This window comes from Mytilinidion resinicola (genome assembly GCF_010093595.1).
Source record: "Mytilinidion resinicola strain CBS 304.34 unplaced genomic scaffold BDZ99scaffold_10, whole genome shotgun sequence".
Taxonomy (NCBI): Eukaryota; Fungi; Ascomycota; class Dothideomycetes; order Mytilinidiales; family Mytilinidiaceae; genus Mytilinidion; species Mytilinidion resinicola.
This window is the reverse complement of record NW_022985446.1, coordinates 55,399-82,980: the sequence shown is the minus strand read 5'-3', so window position 1 is coordinate 82,980 and position 27,582 is coordinate 55,399. Positions and strand designations below refer to the sequence as shown.

The 27,582-nt window shown below is 55.1% G+C and overlaps 10 protein-coding genes across 10 annotated transcripts; 5 read left to right on the top strand and 5 right to left on the bottom strand.

The window, feature by feature from the left end:
- Positions 1-34: 34 nt before the first annotated feature.
- On the bottom strand, positions 35-2,023 carry BDZ99DRAFT_463134 (uncharacterized protein). Its single transcript, XM_033720012.1, has 5 exons — positions 1,514-2,023; positions 1,415-1,437; positions 1,201-1,354; positions 560-1,104; positions 35-483 (listed from the first exon to the last, which is right to left on the bottom strand). Exons 1-5 carry the CDS (start codon positions 1,932-1,934, stop codon positions 151-153), a joined length of 1,476 nt encoding a protein of 491 aa, XP_033576240.1. The 5' UTR covers positions 1,935-2,023; the 3' UTR covers positions 35-150.
- A 4,618-nt stretch (positions 2,024-6,641) lies between these two features.
- Positions 6,642-8,712, bottom strand: BDZ99DRAFT_388742 (uncharacterized protein; the record flags this gene model as incomplete). Its single annotated transcript, XM_033715595.1, has 2 exons — positions 6,642-8,314; positions 8,490-8,712. The coding sequence occupies 2 exons, from the start codon at positions 8,710-8,712 to the stop codon at positions 6,642-6,644; spliced, it is 1,896 nt and encodes a 631-aa protein (XP_033576239.1).
- Positions 8,713-9,117: 405 nt separating this feature from the next.
- BDZ99DRAFT_388272 (uncharacterized protein) lies at positions 9,118-9,423 on the bottom strand (the record flags this gene model as incomplete). Its single annotated transcript, XM_033715562.1, has 1 exon — positions 9,118-9,423. The coding sequence occupies one exon, from the start codon at positions 9,421-9,423 to the stop codon at positions 9,118-9,120; it is 306 nt and encodes a 101-aa protein (XP_033576238.1).
- A 2,740-nt stretch (positions 9,424-12,163) lies between these two features.
- On the top strand, positions 12,164-12,750 carry BDZ99DRAFT_357808 (uncharacterized protein; the record flags this gene model as incomplete). Its single annotated transcript, XM_033714641.1, has 2 exons — positions 12,164-12,554; positions 12,608-12,750. Coding segments are annotated over 2 exons (534 nt in total), but the record flags the coding sequence as incomplete, so codon positions are not given.
- Positions 12,751-15,825: 3,075 nt separating this feature from the next.
- BDZ99DRAFT_25675 (uncharacterized protein) lies at positions 15,826-16,477 on the top strand. Its single transcript, XM_033713747.1, has 2 exons — positions 15,826-16,026; positions 16,089-16,477. The coding sequence occupies exons 1-2, from the start codon at positions 15,941-15,943 to the stop codon at positions 16,342-16,344; spliced, it is 342 nt and encodes a 113-aa protein (XP_033576236.1). The 5' UTR covers positions 15,826-15,940; the 3' UTR covers positions 16,345-16,477.
- Positions 16,478-16,502: 25 nt separating this feature from the next.
- Positions 16,503-17,665, top strand: BDZ99DRAFT_25668 (uncharacterized protein). Its single transcript, XM_033713746.1, has one exon. The coding sequence runs from the start codon at positions 16,661-16,663 to the stop codon at positions 17,345-17,347; it is 687 nt and encodes a 228-aa protein (XP_033576235.1). The 5' UTR covers positions 16,503-16,660; the 3' UTR covers positions 17,348-17,665.
- A 1,137-nt stretch (positions 17,666-18,802) lies between these two features.
- Positions 18,803-20,403, bottom strand: BDZ99DRAFT_520639 (uncharacterized protein; the record flags this gene model as incomplete). Its single annotated transcript, XM_033725548.1, has 2 exons — positions 18,803-20,294; positions 20,393-20,403. 2 exons carry the CDS (start codon positions 20,401-20,403, stop codon positions 18,803-18,805), a joined length of 1,503 nt encoding a protein of 500 aa, XP_033576234.1.
- A 608-nt stretch (positions 20,404-21,011) lies between these two features.
- Positions 21,012-23,020, top strand: BDZ99DRAFT_463128 (FolC bifunctional protein). The gene is made up of 3 exons (XM_033720011.1): positions 21,012-21,241; positions 21,294-22,878; positions 22,934-23,020. The coding sequence occupies exons 1-2, from the start codon at positions 21,051-21,053 to the stop codon at positions 22,630-22,632; spliced, it is 1,530 nt and encodes a 509-aa protein (XP_033576233.1). The 5' UTR covers positions 21,012-21,050; the 3' UTR covers positions 22,633-22,878; positions 22,934-23,020.
- Positions 23,021-23,537: 517 nt separating this feature from the next.
- BDZ99DRAFT_531263 (uncharacterized protein) lies at positions 23,538-25,241 on the top strand (the record flags this gene model as incomplete). The annotated part of the gene is made up of 3 exons (XM_033726446.1): positions 23,538-23,762; positions 23,958-24,118; positions 24,165-25,241. The coding sequence occupies 3 exons, from the start codon at positions 23,538-23,540 to the stop codon at positions 24,808-24,810; spliced, it is 1,032 nt and encodes a 343-aa protein (XP_033576232.1). The 3' UTR covers positions 24,811-25,241.
- Positions 25,242-25,274: 33 nt separating this feature from the next.
- BDZ99DRAFT_443452 (uncharacterized protein) lies at positions 25,275-27,502 on the bottom strand (the record flags this gene model as incomplete). Its single annotated transcript, XM_033717849.1, has 3 exons — positions 25,275-27,157; positions 27,216-27,333; positions 27,397-27,502. 3 exons carry the CDS (start codon positions 27,500-27,502, stop codon positions 25,471-25,473), a joined length of 1,911 nt encoding a protein of 636 aa, XP_033576231.1. The 3' UTR covers positions 25,275-25,470.
- Positions 27,503-27,582: the final 80 nt, after the last annotated feature.

Genomic DNA, 27,582 nt, shown 5'->3' with positions numbered 1-27,582 from the left:
CTCCAAAATCACCGAGCCATTTAAATACTAAGGATTCCTATTCAGTCTACCTATCTAAATGCCCCGGAAATGCTCAACCCAAAAGCACGCCATCTTATTCACTCCCACAACAACCATACATCTTCAATTACATTCCCAAAGAAACCTCCCTCATATCCTCAGCGGCCTTAGCTGCATATCCCCCTCCCCAACAACCTCCCCCGCAATCATCGGACTCATAAGCCCCACCTCCTCATCTCCACCACCGCCCCTTTCCCTCACTATCCCTCTCCCCGTGCCGTCATTGTGCACGGTGCCGTCTTTCATCATTGCAACGTAGATCGCGGAACCCAAAATCAGAGAAGAGCCAGCAAGAGAGACCGGGCTAGGCGTCGTGCCCCAAACCAGCTTGTCGAAGGCCAGCGCGAAGAGCATCTGCGTGTAGACCATGTTTGTCGCGCGCGACGATTTCTCATACTGGAGTCCTGCAGCAAGCATGAATTGCTAGTGGTGATCATCATCAGCATTCGCAAAAAATGTGCTTTGATAGGGGGGGCGGAGACTCAGGGGCACTACTTACCATGAGAAACCCACAGATTCCCAAGAAAATTAGGTAGCACCACTCTTTGAAATCGGCCGGGAGCAGGAAACCGACGCTGGGCAGCGCGAACATCATCACAGTGCTTACTATCGTGGTCCACGCGGCGAAGTAGTTGACGCTGAGCAGCGGGTGCGCGCGCCGACCGATCCAGCGTAGGGAGGTGAAGGCACACGTGGCGCCTAGTACGCCGAGCATGGCAACACCGACGGCGCCGGCACGTTGACCAGGCGTCACAAAGTCGTAGTTGCTGGCGAAGTGGTCGCGAGTAGGGTCGACAGTGGAGTTTAGGTTGGCGATTGGGGCGATGTCGCCGTCGCCGCTGGCGGGTGGGGTACTAGACGAAGAGGAGAAGAGGGAGGTTGGGCGGGCGATGAGGACGACGCCGAAGAGGGAGACGTAGGCGGCTATTTGTTCCATGCGGGTGAAGGGCTCGTTTATGAGGTATGAGCAGGCCCAGCAGGCAAGGGAGGGAGCGAGGAAGGTGATTACGGTTGCGTCGGCGAGGGGGAGGTAGAGGAGGGAGTCTGAGATGGAACGAAAATGGTGAGCAGAATTCGGTAGTGATATCAGGATGGGGTGGAAATCATGAAGTGATATTGTTAGTGGGTTCGAGGACATACAGTACATGCCGAAAACTCCAAAAAAACCTCCGAGACCTCGAGCAACTAATAGAGGTCGGACTTCTTTCAAGCCCAGCGGGAAATGCTCAGCTTTGGTGTACCACATGTAACCTGATGCAAGAACTACGGTGATGCTCATACGTGCGAACAGAATCTAGTATTCTTATTAGATCATTGAGAAACTATGAACAGTTCTACATGTATGCGAACGTACCTGAAATGGATGCATTCCCTTGCCTGTTTTACCGGTAATTAGCTTACCCTCGTCATGTACACGTACAGTAGCTGCCATAGAAAGCTTGTCAGGACGTACCATGGTTCCCTTCTATCTCTAACAATCTTGTCGTTACATTCATCAAGGTGCCAAAGACTTGTGATATCATAACCAGCGCCATGCCCTTATTTCTCGTCCAGAAAAGCGCAGCCTTCTCCTTCAAAGTGCGGGGTGGAGGGGCAGGTGAGCGCGACGCATGCCGCCTTTCGCCAGGCACGGGCAAGTAATCAGGGTTCCGGCCAATGCGAATGTTGTTGAAGTCGTCAATGGAGATGTTCGACAGCGTATCCGGCGATGGTGCTCGAATACCGCCGGCGAAGGGAACGCTCAACTGACCCTGCTCCGACTTCGCTGCGGGCTTCCCGGGAACAAAGGTTGAGTCCAGTTCTACATCATCGATGTCGCTGAGCAAGCTCTTGTCGTCTTCGACGGGGGCCCTAGGCGGTGGTGGTAGACTCATGGTAGGTCATCGAAAGGCACTCTCAGAGACGTCCACGAGAAAGCGTAGTTCGCCATTGCGGAGACGGGCAGAATGCGTGTGGAGAAACGCCTGTTGAGTCAGCGCGAACGCAAAAAACGTGATAGCTCGTATGTGGCTCGTCATTAGCGGCCTAGTACAGACCCGTCTTCGCCTTTCGTTTCCCCGGCTGGCGGTTGAAGATGCGCGAATCAGAGGGGCGTAGCGCTTCCTTCTGCCGAGTCATGAGAGGTTCTGCGGGAGACGGCCATAATCTGCCCGAATTCACTGCAATAAAGCTCCTGGGGATGCAGAATGGTACAAGCCTGCGATGTTTGATGTCGTTGAGGAGGTATGACGTCTGGTGTTTTATTAAGTTCCAAGATGAAGCATGATGCGGTAGAAAGCCACGTGAAGGGGCCGTGCCCTGAAGACATCCCTCTTCTGACAACCTCCATCCACCGTCCACATGCATATCAAATCCATCCCTCCATCCATCTTTCACACGCAGCTCAAATACATCACTATGGGCTACATGTCTGATTGAGATGTCATATGAACCTAAATGGCCACACAACTGCATCAAGGCCCTTAACAGTTACAGACAAGCAGATGTGGTTGTGTCGATATTTCAACGCCAATAATCGACGAACCTTGCATACAAACCACTTGGCACGCTAGAAGGACCTCAGGTTACAGCGTCTTCTAAGCGGGAATCAATGTTGGTGACTCATTCTTCCTTCTATCACCTTAAGCAACGTTTGTCTTCCGGAACATCAATATCATCATTGTTATGATGGACCTTACCACAACGCAAAACATGGAGGAGTACCTCCGATCAAAACTCATTCCATTTACCTCCCTTCAACCACTTACAGCTGGCGGCTCGAACTACTCTTGGCGAATTGTATCTACCGTAGGGAGCGTTGTCAAACATGCCACCCCTTATTTGAAGATAAACACGGCGGTCCGTTTGCCGATCAAGCGACAGAATTTTGAAGCAGAAGCCATATCGATCCTATCATTCCAGGGCGATATTAAAGTACCAAGACTACTTTTCTACGACAATCAAGATCACGTCATGCAAATTTCCGATGCCTGATCTCGCAATCTCGTTGAAGCATTCTCCGATCTCGACCTTCAGATTCTGGGAGCTCGAATTGGACAATGGCTTGCTCAATTGCACTCCATTCGCGTCAACATCAACAATCAACTAGTGGAGCTTTCGTCTCAGCATCTCGTGCGACAATTGCTAGGAGCGCTTCAAACATCCGGGCATGAAACTTTAGGCGAAAAAATACTTTCATTCCTATTTGATAGCGAGGAGGACAAATCCTGCCAATGCCACGGCGACTTTTTACCTTCAAACATCGTCGTCGCCGATGAAGATACACCAACACCGCAGCTCACAGTAATTGACTGGGAATGGACGAGACGAGGGAATGACGCATTCGATGTAGGCCTGTTTGCTGGTGAAGTGTGGATGACGGAACATTTTGGCAGTAAACGAGGTCTTTTTGATGCATTTCTTGCAGCATATGTGAAAAGCAGACCTTTGAGCCTTCAAGATGGTCTTATTGTCGCAGCAAGATTGGGGGTTCACATCACTGTTTGGGCCATGAGAGGGAAGTGGGGACCTGCCAATGAATGTTATAGGGTTGGCGTGGAGTTACTGCATAAGGTTCTGGACAGAGACCTGGACTGGCTGCGGCACAACATGGTAAAAGTACTCTTCGAAGGGCTTCGATTGGAAAATATTCAAATATAAGCTGGAGACTCGAGATTGTCTCTCAAGATGCCACTTATAACCGTTTGACAAAATATTCCTCAGCTACGCCAGCACCACATCTACCTCCACTCAATCGCCTTGTTAGAACTATTAAGAAACTCGCAGTCATTCAACCTACGATAGGGCGCTCCAGTCAACTACAACCGAGTTGAACGCCTCACGCGCCACAATCTCACAGCATTTTCCCGTCAGGGACATCCCCATTCCACCTCAGCAAGCTTATTCCTTGTCTTCTCACAGCTCACCCCCACTATCAGCCCTCGCTCGAACCCTGGTCCTATCCCCATTCCGGCCAGCCTTTCCACCCTTGCCCCTGTTTCCTTGGATGGCCGCCGCAAGGAATAACCCTACCCCACAAAAAGGCCAAGCGAGCCAGCTTGACTCTCGCCCTGTTCATGCTCACGAGATCGCTGAAGCTGGATTGGAATGACGGTGTGATAAGTTTGGATGCACAGCATGATGGATCGCGTCAGTTGACATCCTAGACTCTCCCAACGCGAGCTCTTTTGCATGAGTGTGCTGCTGATCTATTCTAATAGAGTACTAGAACATAGAAACGAAGAATTTGAGTTGGCGCAAAGGAAATGGAACTGCCCACTTCGAGCTGAACGACTATCGGCAAGGTCACCCTGGATCCCACTCTCCTGCGCCATCTTGCCGAATCGATCCTGGGTTTCAGATTCAGCTCAGAGTCGAAAACATACGCATAAGCCCTACCAGCCAGTCACGCGTCAACTCCCTTACTCTGACTGATACCCATCAGCATGCACGCGCGGACGCATGCGAAAGTCAACTTGCCACCATATCCCGTCGTTAGCATCTAGTGCGTGACCTCGAAGGAAACAGCAGAGTATTGCAACGTCGTCGCAATACATCTCCTCCCTAGTCCTACCCTACCTCCAAACGACCCCTCCCTAGGCCACTGCAGTGCAGTTCCCGCCCCGGCCCGCCATCTCTCGTTCCCCACGTACCTGCCCGCGGGTCATTCACAAGCCAACCCGCTGTGCGTTGCTGATCACGGATTTCTAGAGCAAATTAGGGAATAACGCGCCAATAAGATGACCGCATGCATCATACATTTTGCTCTTTTTGCTCTTTTTTGCTTTTCTGGGTCATGATTCATGTCCCCATCCTCTAACCCCCAGCTCACCAATACCCCAGCAAGGCCCAGCATTTTCTAATGGCGTACACACCGCATCCGTCATTACGTGCATGCGTTTCCAAACTCAAAATACGAGGGCGCCCGGCGTGATCAGCGCGGGAGTCTGGGAAGTGGGAACGCAGGTGCTGGGGGACTGGGATATTCTATAGGCGTAATATAGCGGAGCACGCATACACACCGGTGCCGTCTCTGAAACGAAGCTATTCGAAGAGGGGGGTCCTGTGGAGCAGGGCTTGCTATAGCAAGTTCAAATCCTTGTCTGGTGAGAAAAGAGGCTATGCTGTCCATCACCAAGACTAGTTTCTTCTCTTCTCCACTACACACACGAATCCTATATCGTGTCCGATTTGAAGCTGCCGGCTGGAGAGCCGTTGCAGTACACCTGCAGTCTCCCCAACGGATCGGTCTTCGCGGAAGCTGGAACGTGGGAAAAAGAAACCTCATGACCAACGTGGTTGACTTCGTCCATCGGGTAAACATATAAGTCTACCGAGAAAAGATTTGCCATTCATTGGGCCGTCACGCAGCGCCGTCCCACGCCAGTTACACACTAGAAGCCTTTACAAACGCCTACAGAATTGAATTTCGACAAACGGCATCGCAGCCCGATGCTCAATTGATGCCGACTCCAAGGCCCAACTGAAGCTGATTCCAGCACCTAATTGAAGCCGATTTCCAGAGCCTATCTAAAGCCAACTCCAGGGCCCAACCTCGTAGACGGGTGGAGAACAATCGCGCGCCCCAGACTCCACCGTATGAACAGCATAATTCCTGGTATACGAGGTTACTAGAAAGCGTCCGTACGGCCATTCAGACCACCCGAAAGACTAGAACTATATCAACATCGGCGCCTCTCCGGGCGGAGCATTAGGAATAGTCCGAGTTTTCCGCCCACGCCCACCTCCCCGACGCCATCACTACTCGCGGATCCGCAGCAGCCGGAACAGACCGGAGTCTCGGCAAAGTGCAAGAAAGCACCGCCGTACTGTACCTGACTCACGCTCGCACACGCCCCGGGCGGCGCCCGACTCAGGGTTTGGGGCGGCTAGGGCTGACGGGCTGCGGGGGATGTGAGACATGGACAGGCGCACAGACATGGCTATCCTGAGAATGCAAGTGTTGGGATCCCGGGAAGTTAGGTATTGATGCCCATGGGAAGTTGGTATTGCTATTCTGAGAAGGGTGTCGACCCGACGGAAGCAAGTACGCGGTGGTCTGCAGCCGTGTCTGCGCTGACGTTTGCAGCAAGATAAGTTGGGGGCTGTGGGGAGAGCGGAGGAGGGCAAGGGGAGTGGGATACCGGATTTGAGTAGTACGCCGGAGGGGAACATGAGTCGAGGTTTGATGGGAGCGGAAGAGGCGGCTGGAGCGGTTGGTGGTGGAGGGGTGGCGTGATCGTGTCGCTTGCTGCCGAGAGGGGAATGATTACGAGTTTTGAGTGAGGGAGGATGGAAGTAGAGGTGAGTACTGATGGAGTACGTGAGAGAAGAGGTTACAACATGCTTGGACAATTTGAAGGCAATTTTATGATGAGGGCAGTAGAGTGAGATCAATCGACTGAACACATAAGAAAATAGGTCAAGGTAGTAATCAATCAACTTCACGCTAATCTCGGATTGATTGCAACGGCGGTAAAAAGTATTATTAGGGGGAATAGAATGTAGGTAGAGACAGAAGTGCAACGACTCCTGGGAGTCATCTTGAAGCGCGTATGCTAGTAGGTATTATCGAGGAAGGAAAAGCACTCTAGGTGGAACTCTTAAGCGCCATATGGCCCTCTTCCAAGCATCCTCCTAAGATCAACGGGAGCGAAGTCCTGGTTCCCTGTAGACAACGAATGGTGGACAGGGAACGTCTGTCCAGAGAAGGATTCATCATCCTCAACGACGGAGTTATTAATCGCGAGGACGTGTCGATGGTACAGCTCAGTGCTCCCCTTGATATTCGGTAAGCCATACTGGAGATCTGACAGCGATGCCTCTACTCCAGCGAACTTCAGGTCCTGCTCTGTGCTCCCCGAACCGTACGACGTCGATTGCGAGGGCACGCTAATGTATGTCGCCGTGCCGTTCTGGCGATTTGTGGTCGATGTGCCGGCAAAGGGGGCCATGTTGGGATGGATCGATTCCTTGGAACCGAATGTCTGTAGACCGGATGGGAAAGCCAGTTGGCCGAGTGCCTGAACATTCTTGCTACGATCAATCTCCCCGCCGATGGTGAAATTTCCGTCCAGAAAGGAAGCGTAGAGTGTGGTTGCCCATAGTGGATAGTCATACACTCTAGAGTAACCTATTGACGAAATATCTATGCCCTTCGTATTCTGAGAGTTAATTTGCAAATTTCCGCCGTTGCTATAGTTTCCCTGGTTCGAAAACGTCAAAGTCTGTTGCCACGAAGCAACACGAGAGCCCTCAGACGTTTGGATTGTCGAGCTAAGAGAGAGGTGTCGTTGAACTTGGACGGAGTATTCCAGGGTGACGTTGGTACCATTGGGAAGGGATGAAACCGATGATGATATGTGCAAGGTTGGGTCCGGGTCGGACCGGGCGAGATTAGAGCCTGTGGTAATAAAGTCGCTAGCATCAAGCCACAGGAAAATCTTGCCGGTGACGACCCAAGATGCTCCGACTGTGTCTGTCAGACTTCCATGACCGTACCCGTCGTCGCTGATCCCTGCAACCCTTATCTCAAAAGTATGCTCATCTCCGTCGCAGAGGACAGGCAGGAACGCCGAAATGTCTATTTCGTCCTCGCGAAGATCAAACGCATCGATGCCGACAACCGGGCGCCAGAATCCAGGCACCACGCCTCCTGTAAAGATGACTGGGAACGGCCAGGCCACGCCCGCTAGCATCCCGTCGATATAGAGCTGGGTTTCGCGGAACGGTGAGTATCCATAGAGCACAGATTGTGGGAAAGTCAAGGTATTCGACGAAAGGACGTTGCCCCACCAGAACTCTTCAGCTGCCTGTCCGCAGGCCGAAATGGAGAAGACAGCCTTTTTAACATTTCGGGGAAGTGTGAGGGTGTTTGTAGCGTTTTGATCGGGCAGACTGAAGGCGCTCGGGGCATTTTTGGCTGACTGCCTTGCAGAAATTGGAATGATCAGGTCCGCAGGTGCGCCAGCGACGTCGTCGTTGAAAAATGTCGCTGTCAAAGTCGTGTTGAAGGAAGCCGTGTAAATTTCGTTGACGAGATTTCCGAGGTCGAAAACGATTTTCTGCGGCTCCTTGAACAATACAAGGTAGTTGGTCATATCCTTCATGTAGGTCCACTCAATTCCTGTGGCCGTGGGCTCCGCTGTCGAAGTTCGGAATATCTCGGTGTCATTGAAGTACATCAGTCCGAGACGATCGTATTGCCGACCTGCAGAGACAACCGTAAAATTGAAGATGACTCGATTGAAGTCGCACGAAGGAGGAGTGTACTCGCCTGATGCGTTTAGGTCAGCAACGGTCACCGTAATCGCACCTAAAGCAAAGACAATTGTCTCTGCAACTTTGTCGCACAAGAGTATGATCGGGCACGGAACACATGGAATATTTTCGAGGACAAAATGAATGCATGACGATCCAAACAAGACAGCGAGAGTGGTTCTTTCACTCACCAACGAAAGGCTGTCCATAGCTAAAAGCGAATGAGTGTACCATGAGCGTTGCCTCACAAGGCGCGCCCTTGGGGCTAAGAACTGGAGGCGAGACCTGAAAAACATCTAGGAGTGATGAAGATTGGTTGATTGCGCGGCCACCAAGAATCCCAAGTGGTAGTAGACCATGTTGATCGGATGTCGATGGCAATGCGAGGACGTGAAATGAAAGACTTATTAGCATTAGGATAGTGCAAACCAGCGGTCGAAATACGTTGACCGCGCGTGGTTGCCCATGCTTTGCTGCTCCGATTTCCCCCATGATCACGGCTTTAATGCCGAACTCTAAAGAAAATACACGACTACCTGCCTGGTGTTGCGCAGGCTTCGGGATACTCCAGCTTTTACGGATTTCTCCTTCGGCCATCCCGGATATTCCCAATGCACCCCGACCAACGCCGTTGCTGGAACGTGACTGTAGTCCCAGAACCATTTTGACAGATCAAATGTCAAACAGACGAGGTATCACGATAATAAAAAGAACGCTACCGACTCCTATAGCAGTGTGAGCGCTAAATGGGGCAGAAGGTGGCCTAATGCAAACCTGGCAATGCCTCAAATGTGTTACGGTGCACCGCAAGATGAAGGACTAATCACTGAGGTCTACGGAGTTTGGGTCGCCTTCGTAGTGGTCCCAGAAGCGCTTCACGGCGCGTTGGGCGATGTCGGAGGACTGAAAGCGGGCGCGGAAGTAGTTGAAGAGGGCGAACTCGTCTTTTGAGAGGATGTAGGTGTTGGGTTGGGCGTGTAAACGTGCCCAAAGGTCAAGAATGGCTTTTTCGAGGAAGCGCGAGATGAGGGGGTCGACGCCGCCTTCGCTATTGCGGGCGATGTCGAGGGCGCGCTGAACGGTCAGGTAGCCGTAACCGTCGACTATTTCTGCGTTACCACCCATGCTGGCGGAAGGGGAAGGAGGGATTTAATGAAGTCGCGAATAAAGAAAGTGATAGTGTGGGGAGCGCTAGGGCGGTGCGGGAAGGAGGTCGTGGGGGAAACAGGCAGGTGAAGGCAGCTGGGCATGGCAGGGAGGAGAACAGCCGGAGATATATATAATACATATGAGAGATTCGATCAACCCACGTGGAAAGACAGGCAGATCCCCAGCCAGAAGTCATGCATAGGGCCGGGGCGGAAGGCTTTTGCTGGAATGCACACAAATAAGCTCGCAGCGGTCTCAGCCAGCCTGGGGCTTGAACCACCGCAGGCTTCTGACGGCAGGCCGTTGGCGCCGGCTTAGGCTACCGTTTGAGGGGCGGTAGGGAAGCGAAGGGCTGAGAGAAGGTGATACTGGGGCCCGTGAGCGCAAGGAGGCGACTCCAGAGCCAGATGATATTGCGAACCTTGCACACCCTCTGGCACCGCAGCCAACGATGAAGCTTGCCCCGCCGACGACGACACAGGACGTCAGCAGCCCAGGGAGAGGGACAGGCCTGCGCGACCAGGGAGCCTGCAAGCCGCTGGCCGGCTTGTCGAAAACGCCCGTCCGAACTGCTGGAACGCTGAGACAGGGCGGCGTCGACTCGCGGCGGGAGCCTCCGTTTGATAGAGGAGAGCGGCGCCGAAGGACAGGCGGCAGTTGGTCGGGCAGGAGTGGGCACTGGTGGATTCGGCAGCCCTGGAGAGCGCCAGAGGTTCCCACGGTTAGCTTGGGGGAGGGACAGTTAGCTTGGAGGAGGTGAGGTTGAGCGTTTGCATCGTGGCGTCCGGGATCTCTGGTCTGCCGGCAGCCATGTGCTGCGGGAGTCCGTTGCGTGTGCTTGGCCCTGCCACGATACGCCCAGGTGGGTCTGAATGATGCTGAGCACCGCTGGATGCCGCAGCGCAGCATCAGCCATGCCCTGAACCCGCACCGTCGTCGCTGCACCTCCCATGCGTCTCTCCAGGCGCCTTGGCCCTCGTCCTGCAAGCGCCTCTAAGCCCCTTGAGCGGTTGCGCACACGGCCGGCGCAGAGGCGCGAACCGAGTCGCATCGCGGCGAATCAGCATCGGGGTGCTCCAAGCAGCAGTCTTGCCGGCAGCGTCCGCACAAAGTCAAACCACCAGTCTGCCGGAGCGACTCAGCGTCGCCGGTGTCATTACTCGCGCCAGTATTCCCAAGAACCCGGCCAGCTCACCTGACTATTTCTCTCGGCGCCCCGTTGCTGAGCAGCCCGAGGACTTTAGCACGCAGCGCCTTGCCTGTCCACCCTGGCTGGGTTCCGCGGACCATCTCAGCCTGCATCGCAACGGGAGGCGGCCAGATGCGTGGGGTCTTCGGGCGAGGCGCGCTCATGTCACGCAGAAGCTGTGGAAGTGTGGCAGCAATCGGTCATGTCGGGTACAGTAGCTCCAGTCCTGCTGCGATTTCGGACGACCACCCAAGTCTGTCGCTCCTCCGTCGTCAGTCTGATAGGAAATCGTGCGAGTCCAGCAACTCGGTGCGGATCGCCGCACCCAAGTCGCGCTGTGAGATCGCCCACTCCTTGAGGTTTCGCGCACAAGGGAGCCTGGCTCCGGCGCAGCAGGATGTTCAAGTGCTGACGAACTGGAAGCCTCATGATTCCTATTTTCACTCGAATTAGTCCGCATCCTCACCCTCATTGTGCACATTCCTCTCGTGAAGGAGCGTCAGATCGTCCCATGCTTCCCCACCACCCGAAGCACTCCCACTGTGCGATTGGACTCGGCTGACGCTTGCGGCTTGAACTTGCATGATTCTCCACGCGGCGAAGGCGCGGCGAACAACCTTATATCGAGGGCATGCCAACATCGCGTCCGCGTGTCTTGAGCTGATGCTCGCAGCGACGTCTCGCGTCCGCGCTGTCTGGCCAGCCTCTGGTTTCATCGCTAGTCAGACCCTTCTCCAACACGGTCCACCACGTCTGCGGGGACTCAATCTTCGAGAACACGGCCATGACTCCTGGCGCCGGGAAAAACGGAGCTCACGATTGTCTCCACGGCTAATTGAGACAGCCGCCTCAGCCGACGGCGGTGAGAGAGAAAGGTTCAGAAAAACTGGACATCCACTGCGTGTCAAGTCCAAAGGGTCAATAGTCTGCCCGATTGAGCATGGAAGCCGTCCAGATAATTGGTACGATGCGGGCCCCGGATGCGGTCCGAGTCAGCGGCGAGCAGCGGCAAAATGTCCCGCCTGGCAGTCTCCCGCAACGCAGAGCGGGCGATTCAGCGGCATTCCGAGTTGGTATTTTCTTGCAGATGAGGTTGGGTTGACCCATGATGGAGGTCCCGCAGTCAGGTGGTGCAATGGGCTGGGCGTACGGGTGCGGGTCCACGATGTTCCGCGAAAGCTTGGCCTCAGGACGTAGCTGGAGGGCGATGAAACACCGCGGCGAATGCACGCTGCCCACATCACACCGCAATTGTGTCCGCCGCGCCTGTACCGACGTCCAGCCTGGGCCCACCCATCGAGCTGTGTTCCTATCGCCAGAAGCTCCAACATGAGCGCTGCCCGCGCCCTGGGCCCGGCAGTCCGAGTCAGGAGCACTTTTTGCTCCCCCATCACGCCAGCTCCCTCAGCATCCGCAATCAGACTATTTACGACTGCAAGGCCTACTATCTCGAATCCTGGTACCTTTCAGAGACTCTCAGGTCAAGCGGTTCGCCAGTCATGGAAACATGACGGGTCGCTGCCGTCCCGGAGCTTCCGCTTCCTGCGCTTCAAGAGCTCCAAACCATCAACCCCCAGTCCCAATCCAACACCACAGCTCGGGAGCCCAGAGCCCTCGCTCTCTCTCTCACAGCGCATGCGCAAGCTCTCCCGCGAGTATGGCTGGACAGTCGTGGGCGTCTATGGCCTCCTCACGGTGCTGGATTTTCCGTTCTGCTATATGGCGGTGAAGCTGCTTGGGACCGATCGCATAGGGCGGTACGAGCACGCTGCAATAGAAGCTTTCTGGAGCCTAGTGCATATACCATTTCCAGATGTGCACAAGAAAAAGGAAGCTATCGGCGGAGAAGGCTCATTAGAGGCCACAGCACGAGAGGGCGAAGTAGTCACGGAGGCTGCTGTATCCAAAACCGAAGCAAGTATGTGACTTGCGTGAGCTCAACCACACGTTTCCTGTACTGACCTTCTCCAGCGATCTGGACTACGCTCGCCCTCGCATACGCTGTCCACAAATCCTTGATCTTCATTCGAGTTCCCTTGACCGCTGCAGTGACTCCGAAAGTTGTCAAGACACTAAGGGGCTGGGGATGGAATATTGGCAAGAGGAAGCCGAAGCCTTGAATACGGACATTGGAGCTAGTGGAACCTCACTGCATCAATCTCGAATTTCCACTCTGGCCCTCCTACATTTTGGATCGTCTAATTTTCGCATTCGGGTTGCCAACATTGGCAGGCGTCTAGAAAAAGAAACTGTTAAACAAGCTGTAGTAATATGTACAATGGAGCGCTGTTGGTTGAGCACTAGCAGTGTTATGTAAGATACAAACGGCGGCTGAGGATGAACGCCCTCGCATTTGACTACACCCAGACCTCGTCCAAGACCTTTGACACATTGTGTCAGCTGCATTGCGCATTAGTTCTCTAGCTTCCCTGAAATGTAGGTCGTGGCTTGCATCGATGAGTCGCAGGGATGCAGACCTAAAATGGACTTCACAAACCCGATGGGAGGGTCCAACGGCTTTCGGTCGCCTCCCTTCGAGATCTCTACATTTCTCCGCGGACAGACTAGCGTCTGGTCCAAACCAGGGATTCGGGGATAGCGCGATCTACTGTGATAATCGCCCCTAAACTGTTTCGGTTACAGTCTCCATGGCGGCGCTGTTGAGTTACAGACGGCGCAGCTAAGAGCCTGTTCTTTTGCCTCGTACGGTAGAGTACATCAGTGCGTACATCAACGCCAAGCAGCCGTATATTGGGGCAATTGCCAAGCCGTATATTCCGTAACTATCCTGAAATTGAGGGCGAGGGCAGAATTTCACATTGGCCACCGTACATGACGAATTTGTATGAGGGCTTGGCACTGCAACAACAGAAATTGACGTACAGTGTTTATCGTGATATTGCCGTGATATTCAACTATTTGTACGCTAGTCAATAGAACAGAATCGTGATAAAGTAGAGTGCGCGCTCGTACGGTGATTTGCAGGGCCTATGTACGCTACCGTACGAGGCAAAAGAACAGGCTCTAAGCTCTTCCTTCAACTCTGTTCAGCTTGAAGCTTAAAAGCACGTTTGACAGGCCCGCTTCGCCGTTTGATATATATTGCGGGTTCTCCTCGGCACGTTGTTGCGGCAAGATTCTCGGCCACCGAAGAAACACCTCATATCTGAACCCTAGACGGCCACTCAATCACTTCCCCGCGCTTTTTGATCGCGAGGCGCGATTGCGATTGCGATTGCAATCGCGATAGGACTGGAGCCAGGCCGCCATGGTTCCAGATTCCTAACAAACGGCAAGCCTCAGGAGCCTCCACAGGCGAGCGACGGCGACATCGCCGACTTCACTCCTCTTCATGAAGCAGATTATGCTTTCGACTAGCCATCAGATTAGCTTTCCATACTCCGCGGACTCCGAAGACCCTCCTAACCCTACTAACCACCATGTCGCGTGTTTAGCCGCGTCATCTACCCACAATTCATACTTCTAGCACTGTCCGAACTAATACTTTTGCGCCTATTCCTTCTCTACGGTCATGTCACTTCCCATAAGCTTTCCGCTAGCACTCCTGAGGCTCTTACAGTTTCCATTAAGGCTTTTCGGACTATTTCAGACCTCCGAGGATACAAACGGTCCGACTCAACGCTTCGGGGCTGGTGGATCTAAGGTTTGCTCCTTGCAAGGCCGCAGACTCAAAATTGTACAGCCCTAACGCCGCCCACGGACCATGCGCTCATACCAAAATGTTACCTCGGAACGGGGCCAAACCCCAGCCGAAACCCAGAAACAGACCAAATCTGTCCTTTTGCTCGGCCCTTCTGCATAGGTTTAACGTATTGAAGATACGCCAACCTCCAGGTCGCCGGGTCATATGCCTACCAAGCGGAGCTGGCAGAGAGTAGCCGTGTTCATGGCATGATGCTCGTTACAGGAAACGAACGAGATGTAATCAAACACCCACGGCCAAACAAGGATTCTCAAGGTTCGTGCTGAGTATGGGATTGAGGTTTCAAAGACAACTGCCGAACGGGGTCCCGATGCCTTCAAAGAGCATGGCATGGAGGCGTATATGCTATGGTTCTCCGCAACTAGCTGTCGGCAACTCCGATGCCAAAGCTACCTTTGTACAACCAAACGAAAAGGAAGGCGCGAAAAGGATGACTGCACTTCGGGAGGGTGCGACTAATCACTCTAGATCGCGATCGATTTGGCGCCTCAATCGCGCATGGCTTGCGGCTAAGGTGAAGTTTGATACAGAGCACAGCCGCAGATCATCATGAATGAAGAGTAGCTGATGTGGAGGCTCTAGTCCTGCTTTCTACTACAAGGGGGTCGCCTGAGCGGGCCAACCGCCCTCCCTGCAACTTTTGGTGGCATTATAGTCGTATCCATACTCTTTTCGTAGATGATTACTATAACGCCACCAAAAGCTGTAGGGAGGGCGGGTGGCCCGCTCAGGCGACCCCCTTGTACTCGGAAAGGCAAGTGTAGAACCTTATCAGATGCGCTTCGAAGTGTTGGAGTTTGATTTTGGGTGCGTCAAAACCGACTTGACGGTCAGAGGCGTCTTGATGCTTGCCAATCTTGGTTTCCAAGTCGCTTGAAAATAACGAGCTAAGAATTACGTTTTCGCGCAGCAGGAAGGTAACTTGTTCAGAAGTTGTTAATCGATAAGGCTCTATATCTCATACGATCCACTTCAAGTAGGGTTTTAGCTTTCTACGGAGATTGGGTAGTAAGATGTCTAAGCACAATTGAAGTTTGTTTCCCCGGAATTTCCGCTGAATTGCGGTCTTACTTTGCCTTCTCAAAGCTATTTCTGATGTACATCCACCGAGAATAGTCAACGCATTTTCTTTCTCTCTACTCCGTTACTCTAAATACCAGATAATTTATTGTACGAGTATACAGGTGCGCTCAAAGAGATCTTGGCACCGATTGAATTCTGGTTTCTGGATCTATCAAAGGATTAACGCTTCATCTGACATCAGGACAAAAGAACACTCCCTTGACGCACATGGGCATAGGCACATTGCTTACAACTATTTCGGTGTCCGACCCCGAAATCAGGTGACTCCAGTACTGACACCCCAGTACTGTGCCATAAACATGCAGAACCTAGGCGAGATCTTCGCCGCAGGGTTTATCACTTCTGCCTGATTGACGATATCACATCAACATATTTCCATGTTATCTCATCGTTTATTCTGATCCGTCGGTCTCGCTACTTCATTGATTAAGATCGCTATTCCATCATCATCTTCTCCGTCTCTCTAACTTAGACCGCCGTCAAAAATACCACAAGAAATGACAGCTACGCCACCCCCATTTCCATCCCCGCCGCCCACCAATCCCAATTCCGCGGGAATGGTCATCCTCGCTACCTCCAGCGTGTTCGTCCAGTCCCAACCCACAATATCTGTAGTCAGTTCCAGCCTCTGACACCACCCCCCAGCATCCTCCTCCTCCTAACCCCCCTAACCTACCTCCCCCAATACCACCGCATCCTCTCCACCCGCTGCAGCACCGGCCTCTCCCTCCCCTACCTCCTCTGCCCCAGCATCGCCGCCACCTCCCACCTCACCGCTATCCTCTCCCTCTCCTTCAACGGCCTCGCGGGGGACCCTGACGCGCACACCTCTCTGCCCCTCCTCTCCTACCTCAACATCGCCCAGTTCGCTATTGAATGGACATGCTCCTCCGCACTGTGAGTCCCCACATTTCTACAAATTTTCCACGCGACAGAGACCGCCCATGCGTCCGTGCACACTCGATTTACCACTGCGTGGGGTGGGTGCCTCAAGGGGAGCTTTCCAAACGTCAAACTCCAATGCCAGGATTGATGCAGTAGAGGCTAGGCTTGCTGTTTGATTGCCCGACTACCTGCCAGCCGGGGGGCAACTCTCGTAGTGGTATCAAGCCAGCACAGATTGGAGCGGCGTGTGGCCACAGCTTTATGCCCTTGCTCACCTGTATCAGAGCGCCCCCCTCGGCGAGAGTTGCGAGTCGCTGACCCGTGGCAGGTTGATGCTCGCCCTCTTCATCTCGCCGGACGAAGACGCCGACCCGGCCGTCTCCAAAGCCGCCGTGCTGATGGCGTACCTCACGCACCTCGCCGCCTCCCTCGTCCCGGCGGTCGCGGCGCTGGCGGTCCCGCACTCCGAGAAGGACCACCGCGACCTGCTTTCCTCGCGCGACGTGCTGGAGGTGGGGTTCTTCACAATCCACGTGGTGATCTTGAACCCCTTGACTACGCTCCTCGTTCTCTACGCCTTTGTCCCGCAGTACTACGTGATTAAGGCGGCTAGGGGGGCCGGGGAGAGCGCGCTTAGCGCGGCGATGCTGGGGTCGCAGAGCATCGTGTTTGCGGTGCTGGCGGCGAGTTGGGTGTGGCGGGCGCCCGGGGCGGAGGGGGAGGGGGTGGTGTGGTGGTGGTTTGTAGAGAGCGGGTGGATGGGGGTGGATGCCGTGGTTTTTGCCGGGGTGCAGGGGGCGCTGTGGCTCGTTACGTTCCAACACGCGAGGAAACTTGCGCAAGCGGGGGTAGAGGGAAGAGAAGAGGTGGAGGGGGAGGAGGGGGAGCAGGGAGAGGAAACGCCGTTACTGCGCTCTCGGTATCGCGGTGATGGAGGGGGTGAGCGGGAAGAGCAGACACTATTGTTGGGGTCCGATGGGGGTTGCGATGATGTTGACGTGGAGAGGGTGGTAAGATAAATTGGGGACACAAGAGCAGCGCGCGCCCAGGGAGCCCTTGGTAGGTTCAGCGCGAGTTTTGCGAGGGATTTCGAAGCGGGCGCAGAGAATACAACCACGCAGAGGGATGGTGGCCCGTTTTTTGTGCAGATATTTCTTTTTGGCCAGCGGAAGGTCGAGGTTGGGCTGTGACTAGGAAGAGAGGGGCCCTGAGTTTGGAGGGTTTTGTTGGAAGTTGTTACATATTTAACCACATAAGATATATTTCATTAGACAAAGAGGGCACGCGGCGTAGCCACGATTTTCTAGGGGTAATACACTTGAAATTGGACTACGATCAAGACGATGAGTGAAAGCTACTGGATCACCTCCACCAAGGTTTCGCGACGTTCAGTGGCAAATTATTACGAATCCAATCGGCTGGAACGGTTTTCGATGGATCCTAAGGACACGCGACGTGGAAGCAGGGTACAGCACTAGGACATAAGTTTAGGCACACGGATATTTCATTGCTGTGGGGCGTAGTGGTTCGCGCCGACGAGGGGAGGAGTAATACTACTAGGTTATAACTTTAGCTACACGGATACGTTACTGCTCCGGCTCCATTCTCGCCCGCTCGACACCACTGTAAGAAGTACCCTAGCTAGCAGATGTTAGCTCTATCAAAACGTAGTCTACTTCCACTACGTTGGACTTTACATCGTATTTGAAGTCTCAAAAGCGTATCGGGGTGCCCCAAGCAGTTGCAAGGAGTGCCCAAACTTATGTCTTGGTACTGTCTTCCGACGTTTTGATTCATTACTCCAAGGGAGAAAGTTGTAGAAGAACTCGAGCGCGCGATGCAGAGAGCCCGAGAATAGCTTTTGCATTCCATTTCGATGCGTTCCCTATTCCTGCCTATCCATCCATGTACGATGGATTTGTTCAAATGATGTAAAGAAGACACAACGAGCATCTAGAATAGACTCGAGAAAACGCAAGGAAAAAGAGACTGAAAATCAGAGAATAAGCCCAAGAACCAGAGCCTGAACCGTCGAACCGCCCGAAGGTCGAACCTTCAAAACAGAGCTTAAGCTTTCAAATCAGAGAAACCCTCCCGAACTTTTCGTGTTTTTCGTCGACTGATAGCGGGCCCCAAGCACGCACAGAATCACAGGTTGTACGACATGAAGCTGCGATGCCTGCAAGTCCTCACCCAAAGAAACCCGAATAATGGCCTGACTGGAAAGAAGACCAAAGAAGAAGCCCTAAGAAGAACCTGTGAACCAAAAAGTTGGAAGATTGCAGGAAGAACTCTAACCAGAGAATCAAAGGGACTTCGAGAAGCACAGCGCAATCGTACACAACAGTCCGAGTCAAGTCCAGCAAACAGCACAGTCTCAGGGGTTCAGCCAGCCGAGCCCAAAGACACATTACGCACCCAACGTGACAAACATTAAAAAGTAGCAAGCAACAATTCATAAAAGCAGACACGCATCACAACCGCTCGCGCTCCCGTTGCGACATCTCCCGGATCAGCCTCTCGCGCTGGCGTTCCAGTCGCTCCAGACTCAGGTCTGCGGAGACCCAGAGCTCCTCAGGCACGTCGGGGTCGGGGCTGTCGATAAGCTCGCGGAGGATGGCACGAAGCTGATCGAGATTCGGCTCAAGGACAGGCCCACGAAGAGCGGAGTCGGTGTCGTCGAGAATGGGGCCGTCGACAACCGGAGGCAATAGAGGAGGCGGGGAGAGAGAGGATGAACCCTGGAAAGCGAGAGAATCGTGATGGCGATGATGATGGTAAGGGTTATGAGGGTGCGGGCCAGCGCGGGAAGAAGTGAAGGAATAGAAGTTGCGGACGAAGCGGACCGCTTCGTTGGAGCGATCGCGGACATGACGCGAGTAACGAGAAGGATTACGGGCAGGAGCGGTGGAAGAAAGGTGCGCGGGTGCCACGGAAGATTCAGAAGCCTCAGTGTCTGAAGCGCCAGAATCCTCGTCAGAGCTCTCGCAGACGCCAGTAAGAACCTGTTCAGGAGAGTGGGTTGAAGGGACGGTCAGGTGGGTCCGCGACGAGGAGGCAGAATTGGAGTTGGAATTGGAACTGGCAGAGCGAGAACTTGGGTGGGAGAACGAGGCCGATGTTGCGGCAGAGGTGAAGGAGGAGTCGGCGCTTGGGAGATGGGGATCCGGGGCGACGGTGATGAGCATGGTGTCCCAGTGGTTGTCGGCAGGGCTGAAGCTGCGCTCGCGGTCGCCTAGGCCGTCGACAGTGGACGCAGGACTCCAGGATTCCCGAAGAGAGCTGGACGGGAGCGGGCCATCGGCAATGGTACGGCGGCCCATCCGTCGAAGTGGTGGGAATCCAACCGGGCTGCCTTCGCTGCCCTCCTCGTCGGAGTCGATGACAACGAGCTCATGGCGACTGCGAGACTCGGCTCGCGTAGGCGGAGTCCGCGATGGACGCAGAGGAGGAAGCGCCGTGAAGCTGTGAGACGGGTTGTAGGCGGCCGGTGCGAAGTTGGGAGTGTACGCTGGCAGCCCATCGCGCTGTCTGTACGGAGACGGCAGAGAGTCGCGTTCCTCGCTCAGACCGAAGTAGTGGTTAGAGTGGTCGTGGTAACCGTGGTAGTCGCGCGCATTCCTGGCCCTGTTGCCCTCGGCGCGCTCGCGTGCATCGCGGGTATAGTTCCTCGACTCGGGCACGGGAGGCAGCGGCGCCAGGTCGCGGTCGCGGCGGGCGCTGCTGCTCTGGCCAAGCGAGTTCAAGTCGAAGTCGGGAGCGATGCGGAAGCCGAACTCGCCACGGCGCGGTGATCGCGTGTAGGGCGCGGTGGCTGGTGCAGCGTGGGGATTCGCAGATCTGCGCGCGCGACGAGGCACGACGGGCGAGCGCTGGCCACGACGGCGGATGGTGGAGCGCGACGATGCGGTGAGGTCGACCTTGATTGCATCCTTGGAGTCTTCCGGGGAGGGCGCGCGCCAGACTCTGTGCAGGCTTGGGTTAGAGTGTTGCGGTGGGAATCCGGGGGAGGCTGAAGCGCGAAGCCTAGCAGCGCAAACCACGGTTCGGGGCGGCAGACTTACGGGAGGCCCATTTTCGCGTGGCGGCGGGCTCAAAGAGAGACGGAGGCGAGATGTGCAGCACGCGCGACAAGAGAGGGGAGATGCGGGATGGAAGAGATGGGGCGGGGGGCGTGCTGGTGATGGCGGAGTTGGCGAGGGGGGTGAGGCCTGAGGGTTGAAGAGGTTGGGGCGCGCGGAGCGATGCCCAGGCGTCAGCAGAGGGGAGGCGGGGCGCTAGCGGGCGCACAGCAGGCGGGCGTCAGCCGCAGTGCCGCACTGTCTGCGTGCTGAGGGTGCTGGCTTGGGCGTTGCGGAGGGGTGCCAGACCGCGCGTTTGCTGGACTGAGCGACTGCAAGAAGGAGAGGAAACGAAGCAGGGCGTCGACAGAAGCGCGCGAGGCTCTTTTGATGCTCAGCCTCGTCGAGATGGCTGGTGGCAGCGAGAGGGTGTTTCGCGATGCTGTGCGCCGGGAGCGCCTATTCCGCCCGCGCCTGCGCCCTTCCGGCATGCCGCTTGACCGGTTCCGGCTCCCCCGCTGCACACTCGCGCCAAGCACGGCGCCTCCGCCACTCCCCGGTCTGACTCACCGCCACCTGATGACTCTCCGTTTCAAAACACTCTCCGCATTCTGCCAGCCCACGCCTCCGCCAATACTGCGAGGAGCATCGCCAGGCCAACATGATCCAGCCGGGGCTTGAGCGGATCTCCTTGCTGCTGAAACACACACAAGCCCGAACCCTCCACCCGTGGAAGGCCATACATGTCGCCGGCACTAACGGAAAAGGCTCCATCTGCGCCAATGCATCTGCACTACTACGACGCGCGAATGTGCGGTGTGGCCGCTTCACCTCACCCCATCTGATAGACCGGTATGTCACGTGCTGCACCGGCATCTGTCCCGCGACTAACGTCGACTTGAAGATGGGACTGTATCACCATCGACGATGTGCCTGTCAAGCATAAGCTCTTCCGTGAGGTTGAGGACAGCTACCTCCAGTACAATGCTAGCGAGGGCATCAAGGCCTCCGAGTTCGAGATCCTCACCGCCACCGCTTTCGACATCTTCGGGCGCGAGAACGTCCAAGTCGGCGTTGTCGAAGTCGGCATGGGCGGCCGTCAAGACGCTACCAACGTGCTACAGGCGCCCCTTGTCACCGTGATTTCCAAAATCAGCCTGGACCACCAGTCGTGGCTGGGGAACACCATACAAGAAATCGCCAGAGAGAAAGCTGGCATTCTAAAACCCGGCGTGCCCTGTGTCGTCGACCACACCAACGACGACGCAGTCAAAAACGTCATTGAAGCTGTTGCCAAAGAAGTTGGCGCCGGTCCTATCCTGTACACGAACTCGATAGACAATGAGATGGCGACCTTCCCTGGCTGGGGGGACATCTTCGATTCGATACTCCCCCATCAACGAGTCAACACCATCTCTGCCTATCTCGCTGTCCGCCAGACCCTGGAGTCTCTCGGATTGCCCAAATTAGAGGCAACAGAAGTTGCCCCTGGCCTGAAGGACGTCGTTTGGCCGGGACGTTTGCAGAAACTACAGCTGGATCCTATCATCAAGACAGATACACCGATTCTCCTGGATGGCGCCCACAATGCAGACTCTGCCCGAGTCCTAGGCGACTGTGTCAACGAGAGGTTCCGACAGAACAGCGAAAGCCTACAAGAATGGGCCGACGCGAGATCCTACCCAGACGCCAGCTTCGTGACTTGGATTCTCGCAGTCACCGAAGGCAAAGACGCCGAGGAGATCCTTCGACCTTTACTCAGGCCTGGTGATACCGTCATGACAGTTGAATTTGGACCTATTGAGGGGATGCCCTGGGTGCGACCGATGGATAGCTACAAGCTGCTCCAGGCTGCCCGCACCGTCTGCGATGGAATAGCAGTTGAAAGATCCTTCGGGAAGGAGCTCGTCGCAGCGCTACTCCAAGCGAACTACTTTGCGTGCCACGTTGACGCTCATAAACTCATGCCTAGCCCCAACCGACCGATCGTGATTGCTGGGAGTTTGTATCTGGCATCCGACATCCTCCGCCTACAGCGAGATTACGACCCGACTGACGAGCACGTTATAAAGCAAAGGAATGGATACAAGAGGTTCTTGTCATTCCAGGTGCCTTATGAGTCAGATGAAAAAGATTCTGAGAGCGACTATGACCCTGAAGGAGACTCTAGTCCTAAAAGGGGAGCATCATCCAGAGGTAGAGGCAGAGGCAGAGGAGGACGAGGAAGAGGAAGAGGGAGATGAGCCAGAGTAATATGGTGGTTGAAGAACGAAATTCTTTTTTATGGTGGATTTCTCAATGGAGGATTGAATAATCACTATCGTTCAGCGAACAGGTACTAAGGATTCGAGTGGAGCCGTTTAGATGGGGAGGACTCGGATAAACTCACTTCACAAGCGACGGGACATGTTTTGAACCGCAACTTTGCCGCACTATTTCGCGGACTCCGCATCGTTGGGATAACATGCACCGCTCTCCTCTTTAAACATGTAAGTAGCTTGTCCTTCCTGTCGTGGAACGAAACACTCATAACACCCGAATCAGACCATCGCCAGGGAATCAATCACGCGTAACGAAAGGCGCCAGTAAGTTCATCACGTAGATCTCAACATCCTCAATTCATTGGCTACGAACACTTCTTGCCTGCGGGTGCTGGGTGCTGGTGGTGCTTGTCGCCCTTCATTATTGGCCCCACCATCTCTGCTCTCCGACGTGACCATGACATCCCCAACGCTGCGTCCTGATCGCGCTTAATTCACTTGACCTTGGTCGATGCAGCGCGATTCAGACCACCTTTTGATTGACCAACTGCGTGCTACCCAGGTCCTCCTGATAGCGGTGTGGAGCAAGCAAAGACGGAAGTTCTGTTGTCGCTATCCTGACCCTAACCCAAGTGATGAAAGACCCTGTGGCTGTCTAAACCCCGTCCTCCGGGTTCTCACTCGCTCGGCCGTCAGTATCCTAGTCTTACCATATTACTACGCAACACTTAAATCTCCTCTAGCTAGGTAGAAGTAGACTCAGTGCCATAAAAGGTGTGACCGAAAAGAGACTAGCCCCGGGACCGTGTATGTGTTGACCTCACCTATCCTCTCACCTCCACAACACCCACAAAACCTCAACATGGAGGACGAAGATCCTCCCTTACATGGCCCTCACGGCTTCAATCACCGGCCTCAGCGGCCTCAACCAACACAAACAGGCACACATTCGGCAGACAAGTACAGCTCCAGACGGAGCCACCTTGTCGCGACAAACAGATGGCACGCCATCCTTTTCCACACGCGGGCTTCCGAATGGGGAGCGCCGGCACGGTATCCAAGTAGTGGCTGCTCAGCAGCCCTCTTTATACCGAACTGCCTCTGGCCTTGCAGTGAGTTGCTCTGCACTCCAGCTACTTTCCTCCCGCAGAGATTTGAGCACTGCTTATCCTAACGTGAGTTCACCTACTCTGTCGGACGAGTTTGAGAGATTTTTTCAGGCCTACTCTGTCTCGCATAGAGCTGGGCTAACGGGAGCACCCTCTTTAGATCTGAGCTAAGGAAATCGTTAATTGGCGCTTCCTCAGCGACGTCTGGGGTCCATTTCTCAGATCGCCTTCGAGAGGCCAGATCCACAGACGATAGCCTCGCAGAACTACTGCGATGTCGACGACTTCCTTTCTGATCTCGCAATGGTCCAAACCTCCAGGCGTCATTCGCCAGTCAACGGGAACCGGGCTATGCGGGCGTGCGTTTTGGGGGGGTAGGCTCATATCCAAAACACCCCCGGGCAGTGGTAGATTTCGCCCTCGATCAGAGGATCCACCACAGCCGGCCCACCACCAAGCAGACAATCAGCCAGCGCGCAACGATTTTGGGCCAAATCCAGATGGTAGTCTTACATGGGTGTGGGCTAGGGAGCGCGGCCAGTGGTATCGCGTTCGCTTCGATCCATCGAGCGGTAGGCCTAGGTTCGAATGGGAGTCTGTCGAAGCTGGTCTGCGCCGACAACTGGAGGAACACCGTTCTCTTATCGCGCGCATGGAGGCAGCGCAGGCCCCTAGGTTCGAACGGGAGTCCGTCAAAGATCGTCCGCGCCGTCAGCTGGAGGAGCACCGTTCTCTTGTAGCTCGCATGGAGGCAGAGCGGTCACGCGCTCGCGGCCAAGCTGTCCCAGGCGGTACGGCAGCTCGGGGACGCTCACGACGACGCTCACGATCAAAGCCGCGGAGCAAGCAGCATGACAAGTCCCAACTCAACCGCAATCGTGAGACGAGACAGAACGTCCCCAAGACGAAAAAAAAGACTTGCGGCCTTCGGCCTACTGGCGTTTTGAATGGACAACCTCGCCGCACCGGAGCCGTACAGCCGAATGCCGCCCCTCCGGAGAGTCAAGGGCTTTCTAGGAAGCGTAAGAGACTGTGCACACGTAAGCGTTGAGCGCGCTGGGAAAAAGAGCACCCTACCCTCGCTAATACAGAGATGGACTTGCGGTGGCATCTGTCTCCGGACAGATTCTCCGAAGTCTATTCGACCAGTTCCTCCGAGGTCTCTTCTGAAAACAGCGAAGAATCTGAAGAGGAATTCGACGTCAGACTCGAGAAGAACGATGCGGATCCCAAGATTAAATCGGAGTATAGCGACGACGATCATAATGGCGCCAAGAAGCGAGAGAGGTGGTAGCTCTCCAAGGGGAGCAAGGGGGAGATGGTTAAAGACTCCATTCAAAAAGGACTTAGGTGGGAAGGAGGGGCTGATTCTCATGCGCACAAACAGTAGGAACCTCTTCTCAACCTGCTCCTTTTTCTTTTATGCCGATGTGAAACGCGGTGAAAGAATAAAATATGACTGATTGACTAACACAACTTGAGAGACCATTGGAATTGTGAGAGGAATGGGATTTTCCAATCTCATGATATTGATAGAAAAGGACCTACAACAGTCCTCTAGTTGTTTTGAGATGCCTGCCTATCTATCCCAAAGCCCAAAACGCCATCGCTATGCAGTAGTCAAACCCTAACACCACCCTTAACCTACCCAGATGCCATAAGTCATACCAAAAGGCCCACGCCCCTTTCCACCACCCTTTTCCACCACTCCTCACTTCCTCGCCCTCTTTGTACTCGCCCTACTCCTAGTACTACCCGCACTAAGCACACTCGCACTCCGCTTATGCCCCGCCTTGACCGACGCCGCCGGCGTCGTCGCGGCCCTCGTACTCATCGCCTCAGAAACCTGCCTCGTGCTCGTCGCATTCGTCTCGCCATCCGCGTCCTCCTCGCCCTCCGCATCGTCCTCGTCTCCCTCGGCATCATCCCCCCCTTCCCCATCATCCGCATACACTGTCTCGGCCCCGGCATTCGAGTCCGCCACCGACTGCCCCATCAAGCTCTCATCGCGCTCCTCCTGCTTCATATCGCGCTCCTGCGTCTCTGTGCTATCGCGGCCATGCTGCGGCGGCGCAGATCCAGCAGCCGCGGGATCCTCGCCCAACCGCTTCGCCCGCATGCCCTCGAGCACCTTGACCTCGTTCTCCTCCTTCTCGCGCACCTTACGCAGGTCGAGCAGCTTGCCGACCTTGGCGACCAGCCCCTCGAACGCGGCGGCCACACGCGCCGTCGGGATGGCGATGATGTCGCCGAAGCCGAGCTGTGCGAGCACGTTCGCGATCTTCTGCGTCTGCACGCCGCTCTTGGCCTGGCGCATCTTGACCAGCTTGTCGGAGCCGAAGGATACGCCGGACGTGAGGCGGTCGTGGTTGCTGACGCCGTAGCGGCGCTCTTCGGCCACGGAAAGGGCGCGCAGCTGTGGCTGTGGGACTGGTGGGTGCGCCATGCTGGCTTTGCGGTTGCCGGCGGCCGCGTTGTAGGCGGCTTGCTGGGCGGCCGTGGGCGTGCCGATGATGTCGCCGGCGGAGAGGCTGAGGCGGCCGCTGCCCGACGCGCGCTTCTTGGAGCGGTCCTGTTGGAAGAGGGTTTGGAAGAGCGCGGTGAGGGCTTGGGAGGATTGGAAATTTGCGAGGGGCCCTGCGGGTCCGAGGTCGCGCTGGGGCGTGGGAGCTTCGAGGCGTTCGCGGAGCTCGGCGCGCTCGGCGTCGAGGCGGTTGGCGGCGATGTTGATGCGCTGGAGTTCGGCGAGGAGGAACTCTTCTTCCTTGACTTCGTCGAGTGGGCGGCTCATGAGGGCAAGCGCGATCCTCTTGCGCACGTGTTCTGAGTCGGGGTTGTAGCTGTGCAGCACCTCGAGGAGCTCGAATTCGCTGGATTCCATGGCTTCGGGCGGTCGGTGGAGTTTCAGCGTCGTCTCCCACACAAAGTAGTAGCGCGCTTTGAGATCTTCGATGGAGCGAGGATCGCGGGGCAAGTTGGAGTTGTAAGGGAGAGTAGAGAGAGCATCAGTTGGATTCTCGAGCGTGTTTTCCCCCGCGGGCACGGCGTCGTCGGTGGGCTCAGCCTTTGTGGATTGGAATTCGTAGCGGTCATGGATGACGGGCCATCGCAGGTAGAAGTCCTTAGCCAGTTCGAGGAGGTAGTCTGTCTCCTCACGGCTCCACTCATTGCTCCGGAGGTGTGTCTCGTACTCTTCATCGGTGTAGGAGGGGACCGTCACATCGACATTGAATCGCGCGTACTCGTAGTTCGTCTCGAGCTGTGGTGACTGGTTATCCACATCCTCCATTGCAGTGTCCCCGCCATTTTCAATATTTGGGCGTGCCGTGGGTTTGCGCCTCCAATGCTTGAGGACGAGGCCGTCGCTGCGGGCTGGGTTCGTGAAAGGTTGTTGTATCCTACGTTTGATTCAATTAGCACCCATAGCCAAGCGCAAGTAGAATGCGGATTTCGTACCATGGTCTCACTGGCCCCAGGTTCGCCCGCTTGGCTCGGTATGTCTTCTTCTCTTCGTAAACGGCTACCGGGGGAGGGCGTTCGCCGTAGAGTGCTGCGACTTCGCGGTTCACGCCATCTGCATAAAATCATGGCAGTCAGTATAGTGTCCTCCAAAGTTCAGGTACAGCAGTGAACATACGCAGCTTCTTCGTTGGTCCAGCAGTCTTCGCGCGCTTCTTGGGTGCGGGCGTGTCTCCGCCGCCAGGTAGGCCTATAATATCTTGGATGTCCCTCCGAGTCGTCATGTTGAATCGGGGGGCATAAGGGACTCCTGGATGGTGGGTGAGGTCTAGGAGGAGGATGGCGCGTGGCGCATGTGATGGAA